This window comes from Clarias gariepinus, chromosome 5 (genome assembly GCF_024256425.1).
Source record: "Clarias gariepinus isolate MV-2021 ecotype Netherlands chromosome 5, CGAR_prim_01v2, whole genome shotgun sequence".
In the NCBI taxonomy this organism is placed as follows: domain Eukaryota; kingdom Metazoa; phylum Chordata; class Actinopteri; order Siluriformes; family Clariidae; genus Clarias; species Clarias gariepinus.
In genome coordinates this window covers 23,605,426-23,617,794 of record NC_071104.1, presented here as the reverse complement: position 1 = coordinate 23,617,794, position 12,369 = coordinate 23,605,426, and the positions used below count along the sequence as shown (strand labels likewise).

Sequence of the window (12,369 nt, the reverse complement as noted above, 5' to 3'; positions counted from 1 at the left end):
CATAAGAACAATATAGCGCTACATTTCCTTTGCTAATTTGTATAAGTGCACTGAAATCTACTATGCCCTGGTTTTGGGATATAACCTACATCCACCAGCATGGTACACTTTGTGAACAAGCATCCTGCCTCTTTTTCTTGCTTATTTTTGTTTCGTATTTCATAGATTAACTTCGGGCTTGTACTGCATATACTGTACTACTATTGTGTCCACCATGCTGCCAGTGTTTCTTGCCACCATGGTGGACACATCCTTAGGGCGTTTGTATACGTCACTGCAAAGCACTGTATGCTTGTTTTTATCATGTCCTTTAACCAGTGAGCAAATGGGCGAGGAAATGGTTTGATTAGAATTGTTATGTAAGGTTTAGCTTTACTTGCAACCCTGCTGCAGCTAAGACACACTTCTGCATTAGCTGTGACCATCAGAACGCTCTGTTGGTTTGCTCAAGGGCCGTGCATTCCAAGCCTTCTGCTGCGGCAGTGCCAGCAAGGAGCTAATCTTTCTCTACATAGACGGCTCTGTAGCCAGACAGCATCAGAGAAAGACTACTGAATAATCAGCAGTATTCCCATAGCCTGCAAGCTTCAGGCCTCGCTATCGGCAATATACTGCAGTTAGGGTAAGGTTCGTTAAGTACCTGTCAGAAATGCTCTTGGTCTAAAACAGTTTCAACATTAATCATCGCCCATAATTCAACTTGATTGGTGCCTGGCAGAACTAAGAGCTCAAAGTCCTGCTCTAAATTACAAAAAGAAGAGAAATTTCAACATTTTACAGGAAGTTACTTTAAAAAAAATTAAAACTAACTACAGTATGCCCCTGGCGTGTATGTTACAGCCATAGATTTCTGATTTGTCATAGTCATAGTCATCTCATCCATAGTTAGTCTGGTTTCCTGCAGGGGTTTAGATGACTATTGGCAATCATTTTTGTCACTTTTGTCCTACATAAAAAAAAAAAAAAAAATATATATATATATATAATATATATATATATATATATATGTCCTGATTGTTCTGTCCCTCATATCACCACTTACCGGAAAAAAAATATATCTAGGACATGCGACTTTTTGACCCTGTGTATATCTATAGAGCTTGCTGACATTACTCACGACTTGCATCATAGGAATTTCATAGCAGTGCTAGCAGTAGCTGCTAAATGAGCTAAAGTGAGGCCTCTGGCTTTCTTCCTTCTTATGGAACTCAGCAAATACGGCCAACTAACTGCTTGCCATCCTCCAGAGCAAAATATTCCTGCCAAACATTTTTTTCCTAAAATCGCATCCATTGTTTGAAATTAATGAGTGGTCTTAAAAATATGATGTGTTTTAACCCAAACAACATGAGTAAAGACATGTTGATGTGTCCAAGCGTGCCATTTCAGAGAATAGATGTATTTATATTAGAGTCAGATAAATGTCACTTGTAATTATGAATGTGAACTGATCAGAACTGAGCAAAAAAAAAAGAATTTGAATTTAGCAGTGTGGATTGTAATGTGAACATATCCTTTGTTACATCCACTTTATTTTCATTACGTAGTTGCTACTAGTCAACTGATGTCGACTATTTTAGCATTGAGAGCTAGCATAACAGCTGCTTTAATATACAGTTAAACCTCAGATTACGAGTAACGTGGTTTGCAAGTATTCCGCAAGATGAGATAACAATTTTAAATACATTTTGACTTGGAAAAGGAGCATTGTCTTGGTTTACAAGCACGGAGTATCATGTATCACACATGCGTTTCTTGATTTGACGCCGAGCGCCACGTGATCACAACTGAGTCAACTCTCTCTTGCGCTGCGGGTAATCATCTTCCCTGCTGGGTCTTAGTGCTCGTCTCTTACTGGTATAATCAACATCCGTGTGTGTGTGTGTGTGTTTTTCTTTCTCTTGCACTGCGGAGTGTGTATGTGTATGCGCACGCGTTTAATTCGACACTGTGCCCGTTCACACTCACACACACACTCTCTCTCTCTCTCTCTCTCGTCTTTAGTGTGTATCAGTGTTTGAGTGTGTGTATGTGTTTGTGCGCGTAATTTGACACCATGCCGGTTCTCTCTCTCTCTCTCTCTCTCTCTTGCCTTTAATGTGTGTGTGTGTTTGTGTGTGTGTGTGAAGCAGAGAGGGGGTGCTTTACACACGCAACCGGCACGGTGTCAAATTACGCGTGCGCACACACATAACACACACACTCCGCAGCACAAAAGAGACAAAAACATACACACACACACACACAGCGCCTGTGCGCATAAATGGAAACACTTATTTGTCTGGATTTATTTTTACTTTTTTTGAAGGTAAAGTGCAGGTTAATTTTTTTTTTTTTTTTAATTTTGTGTTAATTATTTTTATGTATTTTTTTGGGGGCTGTGGAACAAATAATTTTAATTTCCATTATTTCTCATGGGAAAATTTGCTTTGATTTACGAGTGTTTTGGAACATGAGATGAGAGCTTATATTTAAGATATGTTATTATGTAATGTTTTCTAACTTGGTTTGCACCATTGGTCTCTGGATTATATATCAAGTTCTGGCAAATATCTGTTCTTTTCCATGTTGCCAGTTCAATATTTCAGTGATGGCACCCTGGCAGCCCATATAGGCAGTGTTTTATCTCAGATGTCCAAATTGTTTTGTTTTTTTATGTGATGCACTAAACAAATGTTTTGTGCATCACATAAAAGACAAAAAAAAATGGACATCTGAGATGAAACACTGCCTGCATATGGGCTGCCATATGGACTGACTTTTAAAAATAAAAGTCTTTATTTTTAGACTTAAAAATAAAGTGTATTTCTAGCTATACAGATATACATATTCATGTCTTAATTAAATCACAGAATATCTTATAATGTGATGCTGTTCATAAATAAAATATATATTACTGTGGTATTATTATATTACTATTCCTGACTAATGTCAAGTATTTGGTCTTTTTTTGTCATACGTTTTCTCATGACGACATAGTACTCTTTGTATGCATTTTCGATAAAAAGCTACATTTAAATATGAGAACCAAGCATCCCTCATTGTAGCAGCTTTACATGTGCATGATGGTAGGATTAGGTTTCCATAGAAACACACACCTTTTATCACAGGCCTGTTAGAAACTGGATTGATCAATTGAATGAGGCAAAATGAATTTTGCATTATTGCATTTTAATTATAAGCTTGAAGGGTGAAAGTGGGAAAAAAACATTTGTTTTTTGGATCTGTTTGAATTTAGTGCTGTTTTTGCTTTGTTTAAGTTCATGATGCATCATGAATAATAAATAAAATAATCAAGCTGTTCTCAGTGTTGTGACAGAAACTGCATCCAGTTATGTATGTTGGACATTAAAGTGATATAGCAGTCCTCCTAATTTGTTGTATTCATGCTTGATATTGAATGTGCCCTTTCATGTACCTTTTCCTTGTTTTAGTCTTTGTTGTTTTCGTCTCGTCCTCTCCCGCTGCTGAGCTGAGTAATGCTGCTTTTTTCTAGATGACAGGTGTTGCATATCAGAGGCAAAAGACAAATTGCCTCTGATGCGTCATATATTCGCAGGCATTGCCAGAAAGTATAATCCCTAATAATCCTTGCCTCCTCTGATAACAGGCAACTAAACAGCACAAATCTAATGGGGCTCTATATCCCAGTGTTTATCCTCATTTGGTCACTTGCAGCTCCAATTAGCATGCTGTCTTAGTGATCCAGGAATATTTCTGTGTGCCTTCCTATCAACTTTTGAGAAATGAGGCAGAAACAATGTACACATCCAAACGGAGCTGTGTGTTCACGCTTACACATCTGTGGACTTGTGTAAACAGTGTTGGCCATACACTCAAGCTCAAAAACACTGCCATAATTTTATAGGGGCGCTAGGGTGATTATTAGTTTATTTAGACAGTAAATGGTTTCCCATCACGTATTCCAAGGGCACTTTCAGCTGCAGGCACTTGTATAAGAATAATTTTTATTTGAATTTATACAGTATTTTAGAATAGAAAAAAGCCTACAGCTCTATGAATGGCTTCAGAACATAAAATGTTATACATGCAATAAGTAAAGTATAATAAATCTGATGGCTGTGAGAAGGGGCACCGTGAATAAAATACTGTTGTGTTTCTTAGCACTTCCGTTAGCATCATGCAGTGGCTCATAGTCCAATTTGTTTAAATGAACAAATGAATGGTCTAAACAAAATATCTTGTGTGCTCTCTCTCTTTTTCTCTCTCTCTTTCTCTCTCTTACTGTAAAATGTTTCACAGTGCATAGAAGGAGAAGGAAGAGGCATGATAGCAAAATGGATTTTTGATGAGGATAGGTCTGCCCTCTTGAAAAGTAATTTTGTACTTTATGAAAGTGGCAGCGTTATAAGACCATACCCGTAAAAAGTCTCTAGGAATAAAGAAGCCTGTACTGTGCTGATAGCACATGGCCTTTGCAAGTCTTCATGTGAGGAAATGATTTATGTGATCCCTTCATATTACTTTCTCTATTTATAGCCTTTTCCCGTCTTTCTTGCTTTCAGTGTTGTTGTGTCGAGGTTGGAGGAAAGCAAGTGAAACCTGGATATAGGTTTGTGAATGTAAAAAAAATTTTTTTTTTTACATTTATCTTGCAAAGAATGTGTCTGCTAAATGTTCGCACGTGAAAGCTTTTCATTGTTTCAATTGTGAGTACCGTACAATCAGCCTGTCTCTGAAATATGATTGATGATGTGCTACTTTGATTGACCCTATCTCACAAGTTCCCCAAGCCCTGACCCCTTATCAGGTCTGTTTGTCTGGTGTAAATCCGCAACAGTAATTTGATTATCTTAACCTCCCATTTGTTTTTACCTGACAATGCCACAATGGAGCTTGGATGGTTCTTAAAGAGGAAGATAAGGAAGCAAAGATTAAGATTAAGCCAAGTGCTGCCCCTGGCTCCATTTGCATTCATTGGCTGTTGTGACCTGAGCAATTATTAGCGAGAGGATCGAGTAATTGAATTTGTTATTTGGTGAGAGAATGTTTGCAGAGATAGTAATTGGAAACAGTTCAGTTTTGCCTCAAAATAAAAGATTTATTTTTTTCTTATCTAGATCTAATCTGAATGGTAGTGAAGGAGAAAACAACATGGGAAAAGTATACTGTATGGTCTACTACAAATTCTTACTCATTTTCTGCTATATAACCCAAGTTACCCATTACAAATTTTAGCACCTCATACGTTCCCCATGAATGGATGATGCATGGATCTCAAGACTAATAGTATTAATCTACTGTTTTTGTGTTAAGGGAGTGTTAAAAGTAACACTGAGTGACGTCTTTGTGGGCTAGATGTTATATTATTAGATCATCTAACACTTAAGCTCTTTTAAGTGTGCCTCAAATAAAAAAAAGGGGGGGGGGGGTCATGTAACAGCAGCAGGGATGCAATATGACCAGCTTCCAGTTGCTCTGCCTGTTGTTCTGCCTGTCATATTCTGTGACTTATTTCTTTATTGTAATTGTATTGCATTGCATTGTAAAATATAGTGTATTAATAAATCTATCTGAAATGTTCATGTCCCAGTGCTTAAATAATATATCCCGAGCTGCACTGCAAAACATTTGCACTGTTGAATTAGAGCTAAAGTGTGTTTTGAGTTGAAGAAGACTTTTTTTCCCTTTTCTCTATGTCTACATCCATAGCATAATGTTCTCATATATATATATATATATATACCTTCTACCTCAGTAGGTTTGATGGCATAAGTCATATGGCAGGTTGCCAAACAAGTAATTGAAAATGTCTTTTGGTAAAATTGACTAATTTCTAAACAGTCATATTAATCCTATTATTCTAAATAATTTTGTCTACCATTGAGTTTTATGTCATGTCATAGATCTGTAGCTTTGAAGCAATATGAATGTACATATCTTTTTTTTCTTTTTTTTTTTTTTACATTGTTTTGCAGTAATTGATTACTTGGATGAGTGAGCACATGCACATGTAATGCATCCATATTCATTGACTTCACAAAGGCACTGCTGTTTCACTGTGAATGTTTTTCATTACACTCTAAAAACGGTTTCCATGTCTGCTTGATAAATTGGGGTAGGTATTGGTTGTGCGATGGTGGCTTCCAGTAGGCTTTTGAATGATAATATTTTGCTAGGCTTTGATGATGCATTGGTTTTATTTCTGCTTGATTAATCCCTGTGATGTGTAAATTTCATTATCCTTTCATATCTTGTCTTGCAGGCATGACTTGTCAAGCGAGAACATCATACACGGAGGATGAGGTGTTGTGGGGCCATCGGTTCTTCCCTGTCATCTCTCTGGAGGAGGGATTCTTCAAGGTGGACTACTCCCAGTTCCACGCCACGTTTGAGGTCCCCACGCCACCCTACAGTGTTAAAGAGCAGGACGAGGCCCTGCTCATGTCCTCGCCGCTTACAGCTCCTTCGTTGTGTAACAGTGGTGAAAAGAACAACTCTTTGGACTGTCTGGAGCTTTTGGAGGACGTGGAGACAACCACCAAGCTCCCAGCTAAGCTGCAGAAGATGACTGGACGAGACGGGCTGCCAAGGAAGCTGCTTCGAATGAGCTCAACTACGTCAGAGATGGCCTACAGTCTGGGAGACCTGTCCACAAAGCTGCAGCGCATCAGCTCTGTGCCAGGTGTCTCTGAAGAAAAGAATGTATCCAAGAGCTCCAAAATAAATGCTGAGCCCATCAGCCAATCAGTGGCAGATTTGCCTCCCAAGCTACAGCGAATGGCAGGGGGTGGAGGGCGCATGGACGGACATTTACCACCAAAATTACGAAAGATGAACTCAGACCGATTCACGTAGATGATGCAAGGAACCACACATAGTACATAGTGTATGTACTGTACTGCTCCCTTAGGCTTGCTAGCATGGACAGAATCTTATGCCTAGCATACCTATGAATGTGGAGAACTTTGATAAAGCAAATTTGTGGAGATTTGTGGATAGAGATGCAGCAAGCACATTTTTTCAGGTTATCATTTTAAGCACATTCTGGCATGTATGAAACATTTAAGTGCATGGTAATGCAGTTTTTTGCTGTCAGGCATGAATTATTTAGGCACGCTTATTTAAAGAATGAAAAAAAATTGCTGGGACAAGCTGGTCATATGAACATCAAGCCATATGATTGGACAAGAATTTTTTTATTTTTTTTTTTGTCTAATGTAAAAGTGTTTCTTAGATTCTGTTAAAACGCATGTTTACTTGGAGAGGTAATCTACGCTAATGTTAGCCTGGAATATATTACCTTCTTTCACTTTTCTCAGCTTGTTAATAGTTGTTTTTAAGATTTTAAGAGACAGGGTAAGCTCTACTCTTCTACAAAATCGGTTCAATTCATCAAAACAGTTTTATAAGAGGAAAGTTGCACAAGCTAAGTGGATCTTAATGGTTTTTAGAACTATCAGCTCTGTGTTGAAGAAAAAAAAATACAGAAATTTGCAAGATCATTATATATCCCGGATCTCGTTTAGTGTCTAGATGAAAATGACTGCACTAGTGTCAATGCATTATCCCCTTTGCCTAAATTAAGCAATAACTAAATGCTGTAAAACACTGACCTCTGTGTAACTACTTTGACTAGTTTGTCTGTTGTACTGACATCTGAGACACACAAACATGTATTTTGAACTCCTGTAAATTCCAGGACATGCCTTTTGTGGTTGACTGTTTAACAAGAACTATTATTAGTTTTTTCAGCTTTACTAGTGCTTTAAATTAATTTTGATAGTTTACATATATTGTAGTCTAAATATATTAAGACTGTTGTATAATTATAAACTAAATACCATTAAAAATGAAAAAAAAAAATGGTTCAATGTTTAACCTTTGAAATAAGCTTAAACTCATTTATTACCTAACCACACACTTAATTCTCTCCCTCACTGCTTGATTGAATGTCAAGGTAGATTCATGCATGCAAGTGCCTGATCCGCTGAAGTGGTGTCTAAATCTTGTTAATGCACCCTGACTGAGCAGCACTCTTTCCCCTGAGCCTCTGTCTTTATCACCATGGAGATCTTGGCACCTACTGCCATTTACTGTCCCACTATTAGCCTCCCGGTGAGGAAATGATAGCGGAGATGGCCTTGTGTTATAGAATAGAAGCTTTTGCTCTGCATCTAACAGAACACAGTGGCAATATCATTATGCACAACCTGTAAAAGGAAAGCTGCAATAGATGGTGAAAATCCCACTGCACAACACACTGGACTGCACCCTTTATTAGTAAAAAGCACCAAGGTCTGGCTTTGTAACGTTTATATGATTTTCGTGTCATTCTCTTTGTGTTTAGTAAGCCAAAACAATAGATAATAAAAGGTAATGCACAATGGTTCTTTTTTTTTCCACCTGTTTAACCAAACAGCTTAATTAAACATGTAACCAAGACAATGGAACTAATGCCATGCCAACATCTTGGGTGTTTAATTTGATTTTAAAATGATCTGATTATTAAGACTAGAAGTACGGAACATGCCTGTTATTTATTGAGGAAGTCAATGTTATGGTTTTCTACAGTAGATTACCTCAGTTATTATCATATACATAAAAGTCTCCCTTTATTTATGTCAATTCTTAAATATACTGTAAGACCCAATAAATCTTTTTATATATTTTGTTAGTAAAATAAGGTTTCATGTGATCTTTCATATATGATGATATGGATAAGCATAAAACCTTTGGTTTCGCAAACGTACGACGTAGTTGACTTTACGATACACATATAGACAAATCCAGTGTTAACTCTGGTAGACACAATTAAGGCATATTATATCATATATATATATATATATATATATATATACAGTATATGAAAAATACATTCAAGGTCAACTGCTATCGGTATAGCAAAAGAAATTCTAAACTGTAATGACAATACCATATAATACCAAATAAAACAATTGATTCTCTGTGTGTGTGACAACTAAATTATTTTCATGATAATGATAATATCCAAATGTTATTAAATAGAAATAATATTAAGTAAGTATTATAACACTTACTGTAGGCTTCTTAGATCAATTCACTTTTCTCAAAAGCTTGGAAACTGCACAAAAAATAGTGAGCACACTTGTAAAGATGCGTACATGTGCAGTACACATTTAGTTTGTTTGTTTGGTTTGTTTAGAAAAGTATCCTCCAAGGGTTACTCGAATATTCTTTGGACAGATAAACTTTTAAGCATTTTTGAAAGAGTTTTACTTGGGATTGTCTAAAGAGCAAATGATGATAGGCTTTTACATAACACCATTAAAGAGTTAAAAATGGAACAGTATGATTGTTAAAATACAGCTAAACTTTAGGAAATTATTACTTTTATAGATTTTCATAAATTTTATATGATAAAGCGATAGTAATACCAAACAAACTGTACTGGAATTTGAGCTTAGTTTTCAGCCACTTGTTTCTTGCATTGTGTTTTTTGTTTGCATAATTGATTCATTCTGATGTTAAAGTATCACTGCAGAACTGAATGACGCCTTCACTCTGATAGGAAATTGCTATAATTATCCCCTGATTACCAATAAATTCAAATTTTAGCCACCATATATTGTGGTTAAATCACCTGAGACACAATTAAATGGCCCCTGTGTTATAATCAATCAGCACCCGCCATTAACATAGTCTCACTTAAATAGGCTTACTGATGGTTTGCTGAAATATATATACTGTATAAGCACTCGGTTGTACTTTGTAGTTATGAAAACTTAGTTGTTCATATCACAAAATGACAAAAATAAATAAATAAAACAAATAAAGCTGGACACAATAATTAGGCTGTCTGCTCTTCAGAGCTGCAGTGTTTTCCCACCCGTTCTACTGTTGACTGATGCTCCTGGGATAATTGCTGAAACCATGCCTCTCCAGTGGTTTAGATAAACAGACAATCCTAAATATAACCACTTTTATTTTTTATTTTTTTTTACCTGTTCTACTTGCTTACCTGTCCTGCACAATTTTTATCAGACAAAGAACATACAACAAGTGAGGCTATGCAATCTGATCCATATATACAACATTTCAAGATCAGTTACAGGCTATGGAAAAATGTGGCTGTAGGAATTTGGGGCACTAATGTCAGCAAGACAGCTTGGTGCACATTTGGCATTCAAAGTTAACCCCAAAGAGCTCTGTCAGACAACTCGAGTTTTTCCACTCCAGCCTTGGCAACACAATTCTTCATAAACTTTTCTTTGTGCAGTCTAGGTTAGGCCTCTAGTTCCATTCATTCATTTGCCTAGTTTCTTAACAGCTCTTATATTAACAATACCACACACAAAGACACCCTACATGATTGTGTGCTTTAAACATCCTAAAAAAGAACGATATATGGTCTGATGATGGTCTGGTGTCCGAATACTTTTGGCCACGTAATGTATCTAATAGATCCTTTCCCTAATTATACACAAATGTTTAATTTATCTTTTATCAAAACCTGTATAGTGGTGGCAGAGCTAAATATCTGGATGTGTAGAGGATGTTGGCTGACTGTGTGCTGATGAAGAGGATGCAGATGTCAGAGTGTTTGCTCTGCTGGTGTCCTTGTCAGCAATTGTGGAGCTTTTAATCTCATCAAATGTGTTGTTGGCCTACAATAATCCCTGAAATGCTGAAGTATTTTGCTTTGGTTAGTATTTTAGTAGTAACACAGTTATAAGGATTATAAAGAGAGTCTAAGATTAATAGTCTTGGTTGTCAGAAAGAGGAATGGGTATTATAGTAAGCAACACAGTGGGAATTACAGTAAAACATAAATAACATATTTGTTTTATGATAAGTCTTAAAAAAACATAAGTCATAATTGGCCAATTGCTGTATAAATAAAGTCCTAATTTTTTAGATGGTGTTTTATAGTAAAGGGACAAATTATATTCTTGAAAAGGATAATACACTCAAGACTCAGTTTCTGTCTTGAATGAAATAAAGGCACAGAACAAATCAACAGTCTCTCATTAACAAGCTGAATAAGGCTTCAAGACTTTGTATTGATTAATTTACTAGGCAATCCAAATGTTGGCAAGCTAAAGTAGGAAACAAAAAAAAAACTTCTCACCCTTTTCTCTTGCTTTTTCACTTCTAAGTTTGTATCACTTACGTTATTCCTGTCAACCCATCTGTGCTGTGTTCACAGAGAGCACCTAATCATCAGTGCAGTGATGTTGATGGTATTAATGGAGGTTTGCTCTTCATGCCAGACACATGGGGGAATATCTCATCCACAACAGCTGCCTCTTCTTCTGAGGGAAGCGCAGATGGGGGTGCACCTGGCGACCAATACCACACACACACACACACACACACACACACACACACATGCTCACACACGTGCATGCACACACACGTGCTGTATTCCGAATTTTTTACTTTTTTTTGCTCTGGTAAAAGATGCACTTATAGTGTATGAAACTTTTCATTTGTGTAATTTGGTTGACATTCTTATTTCTAACTAATTAACAGTCTATTCCATGATTTTTATTTGTTATATTCAGTCAATATTGTCTAAAAGCTCTTTAAACTTTGTTTCCAGTTCATAATAAAGAAATATCAATTTACAGCATACATTTATACACAGAAACAACTTTTAAATTTTTATTTCTCAGAATGATTTCTATTTGTATTTAGTTTTAAGTGTTTCTTTATTCAGAATGTGTATCATATAAACTTTAATATAAAAGGTCATGTAATTGTTGTCGAGTTACTTAATATGGTTTATTAAGATGAAGAACACTAATCTTTCCCAATCATATTTATAATACTAATCAGTGTAGGATCCTTGCAGCAGTATTTATTTCAAACTGTTTTACTGTAGAATATATTCAGTATATAACTGAACATATTACATACATACTGTAGCTGACGTTTTTCTTTAGTAAAGGTAAATAGAAACACATTGTGTGGATGTTTATGCCATTGTCCTTTTTGTATTATTTACATGAGCATGGCATCAGATTGTATCCTCTTCTTATTTCCTACAGCATACAAACCGAGGAGGAATTCATCATAAACTCAGCCTTGAGTAATATTTCTGCATTCCAGCCCCAAAAACATGACATCATATTTGCTCCCCTCATCTGTTGGCTGTGTTTAGAAAATAGTCCCAGGAGAAAAGTGGAAAAAAAGAGAGAAAGAGGAAAAAGGGAGAGAATAAGCAAGACAGCATAAACAAGAGAAAAAACATTTTTTAACAGCATTGTTTTCAGACTGGCAATGGAAATAGAAAAGACAAAGCTCTTCTCCACAAGTAATTCACACTTTCTAATATTACATGTCTTCTGAACAGACTCTTTACAACATTTTCAGTACTAGCCAGTGGCACATATAAATAAAAAATATAAAATATTTAATCATACA

The 12,369-nt window shown here is 36.2% G+C and overlaps 1 protein-coding gene across 2 annotated transcripts in view; it reads left to right on the top strand.

The window, feature by feature from the left end:
* kcnj3a (potassium inwardly rectifying channel subfamily J member 3a) overlaps positions 1–8,697 on the top strand; it is a 28,545-nt gene extending 19,848 nt beyond the window's left edge. For both annotated transcript variants that reach the window (XM_053497309.1, XM_053497308.1), the window contains exon 4: positions 6,227–8,697. In XM_053497309.1, coding sequence (XP_053353284.1) covers positions 6,227–6,819 — 593 coding nt within the window. In that variant the 3' untranslated portion in view covers positions 6,820–8,697. The remainder of the gene's footprint in view (positions 1–6,226) is intronic.
* The last annotated feature ends 3,672 nt before the right edge of the window (positions 8,698–12,369 follow it).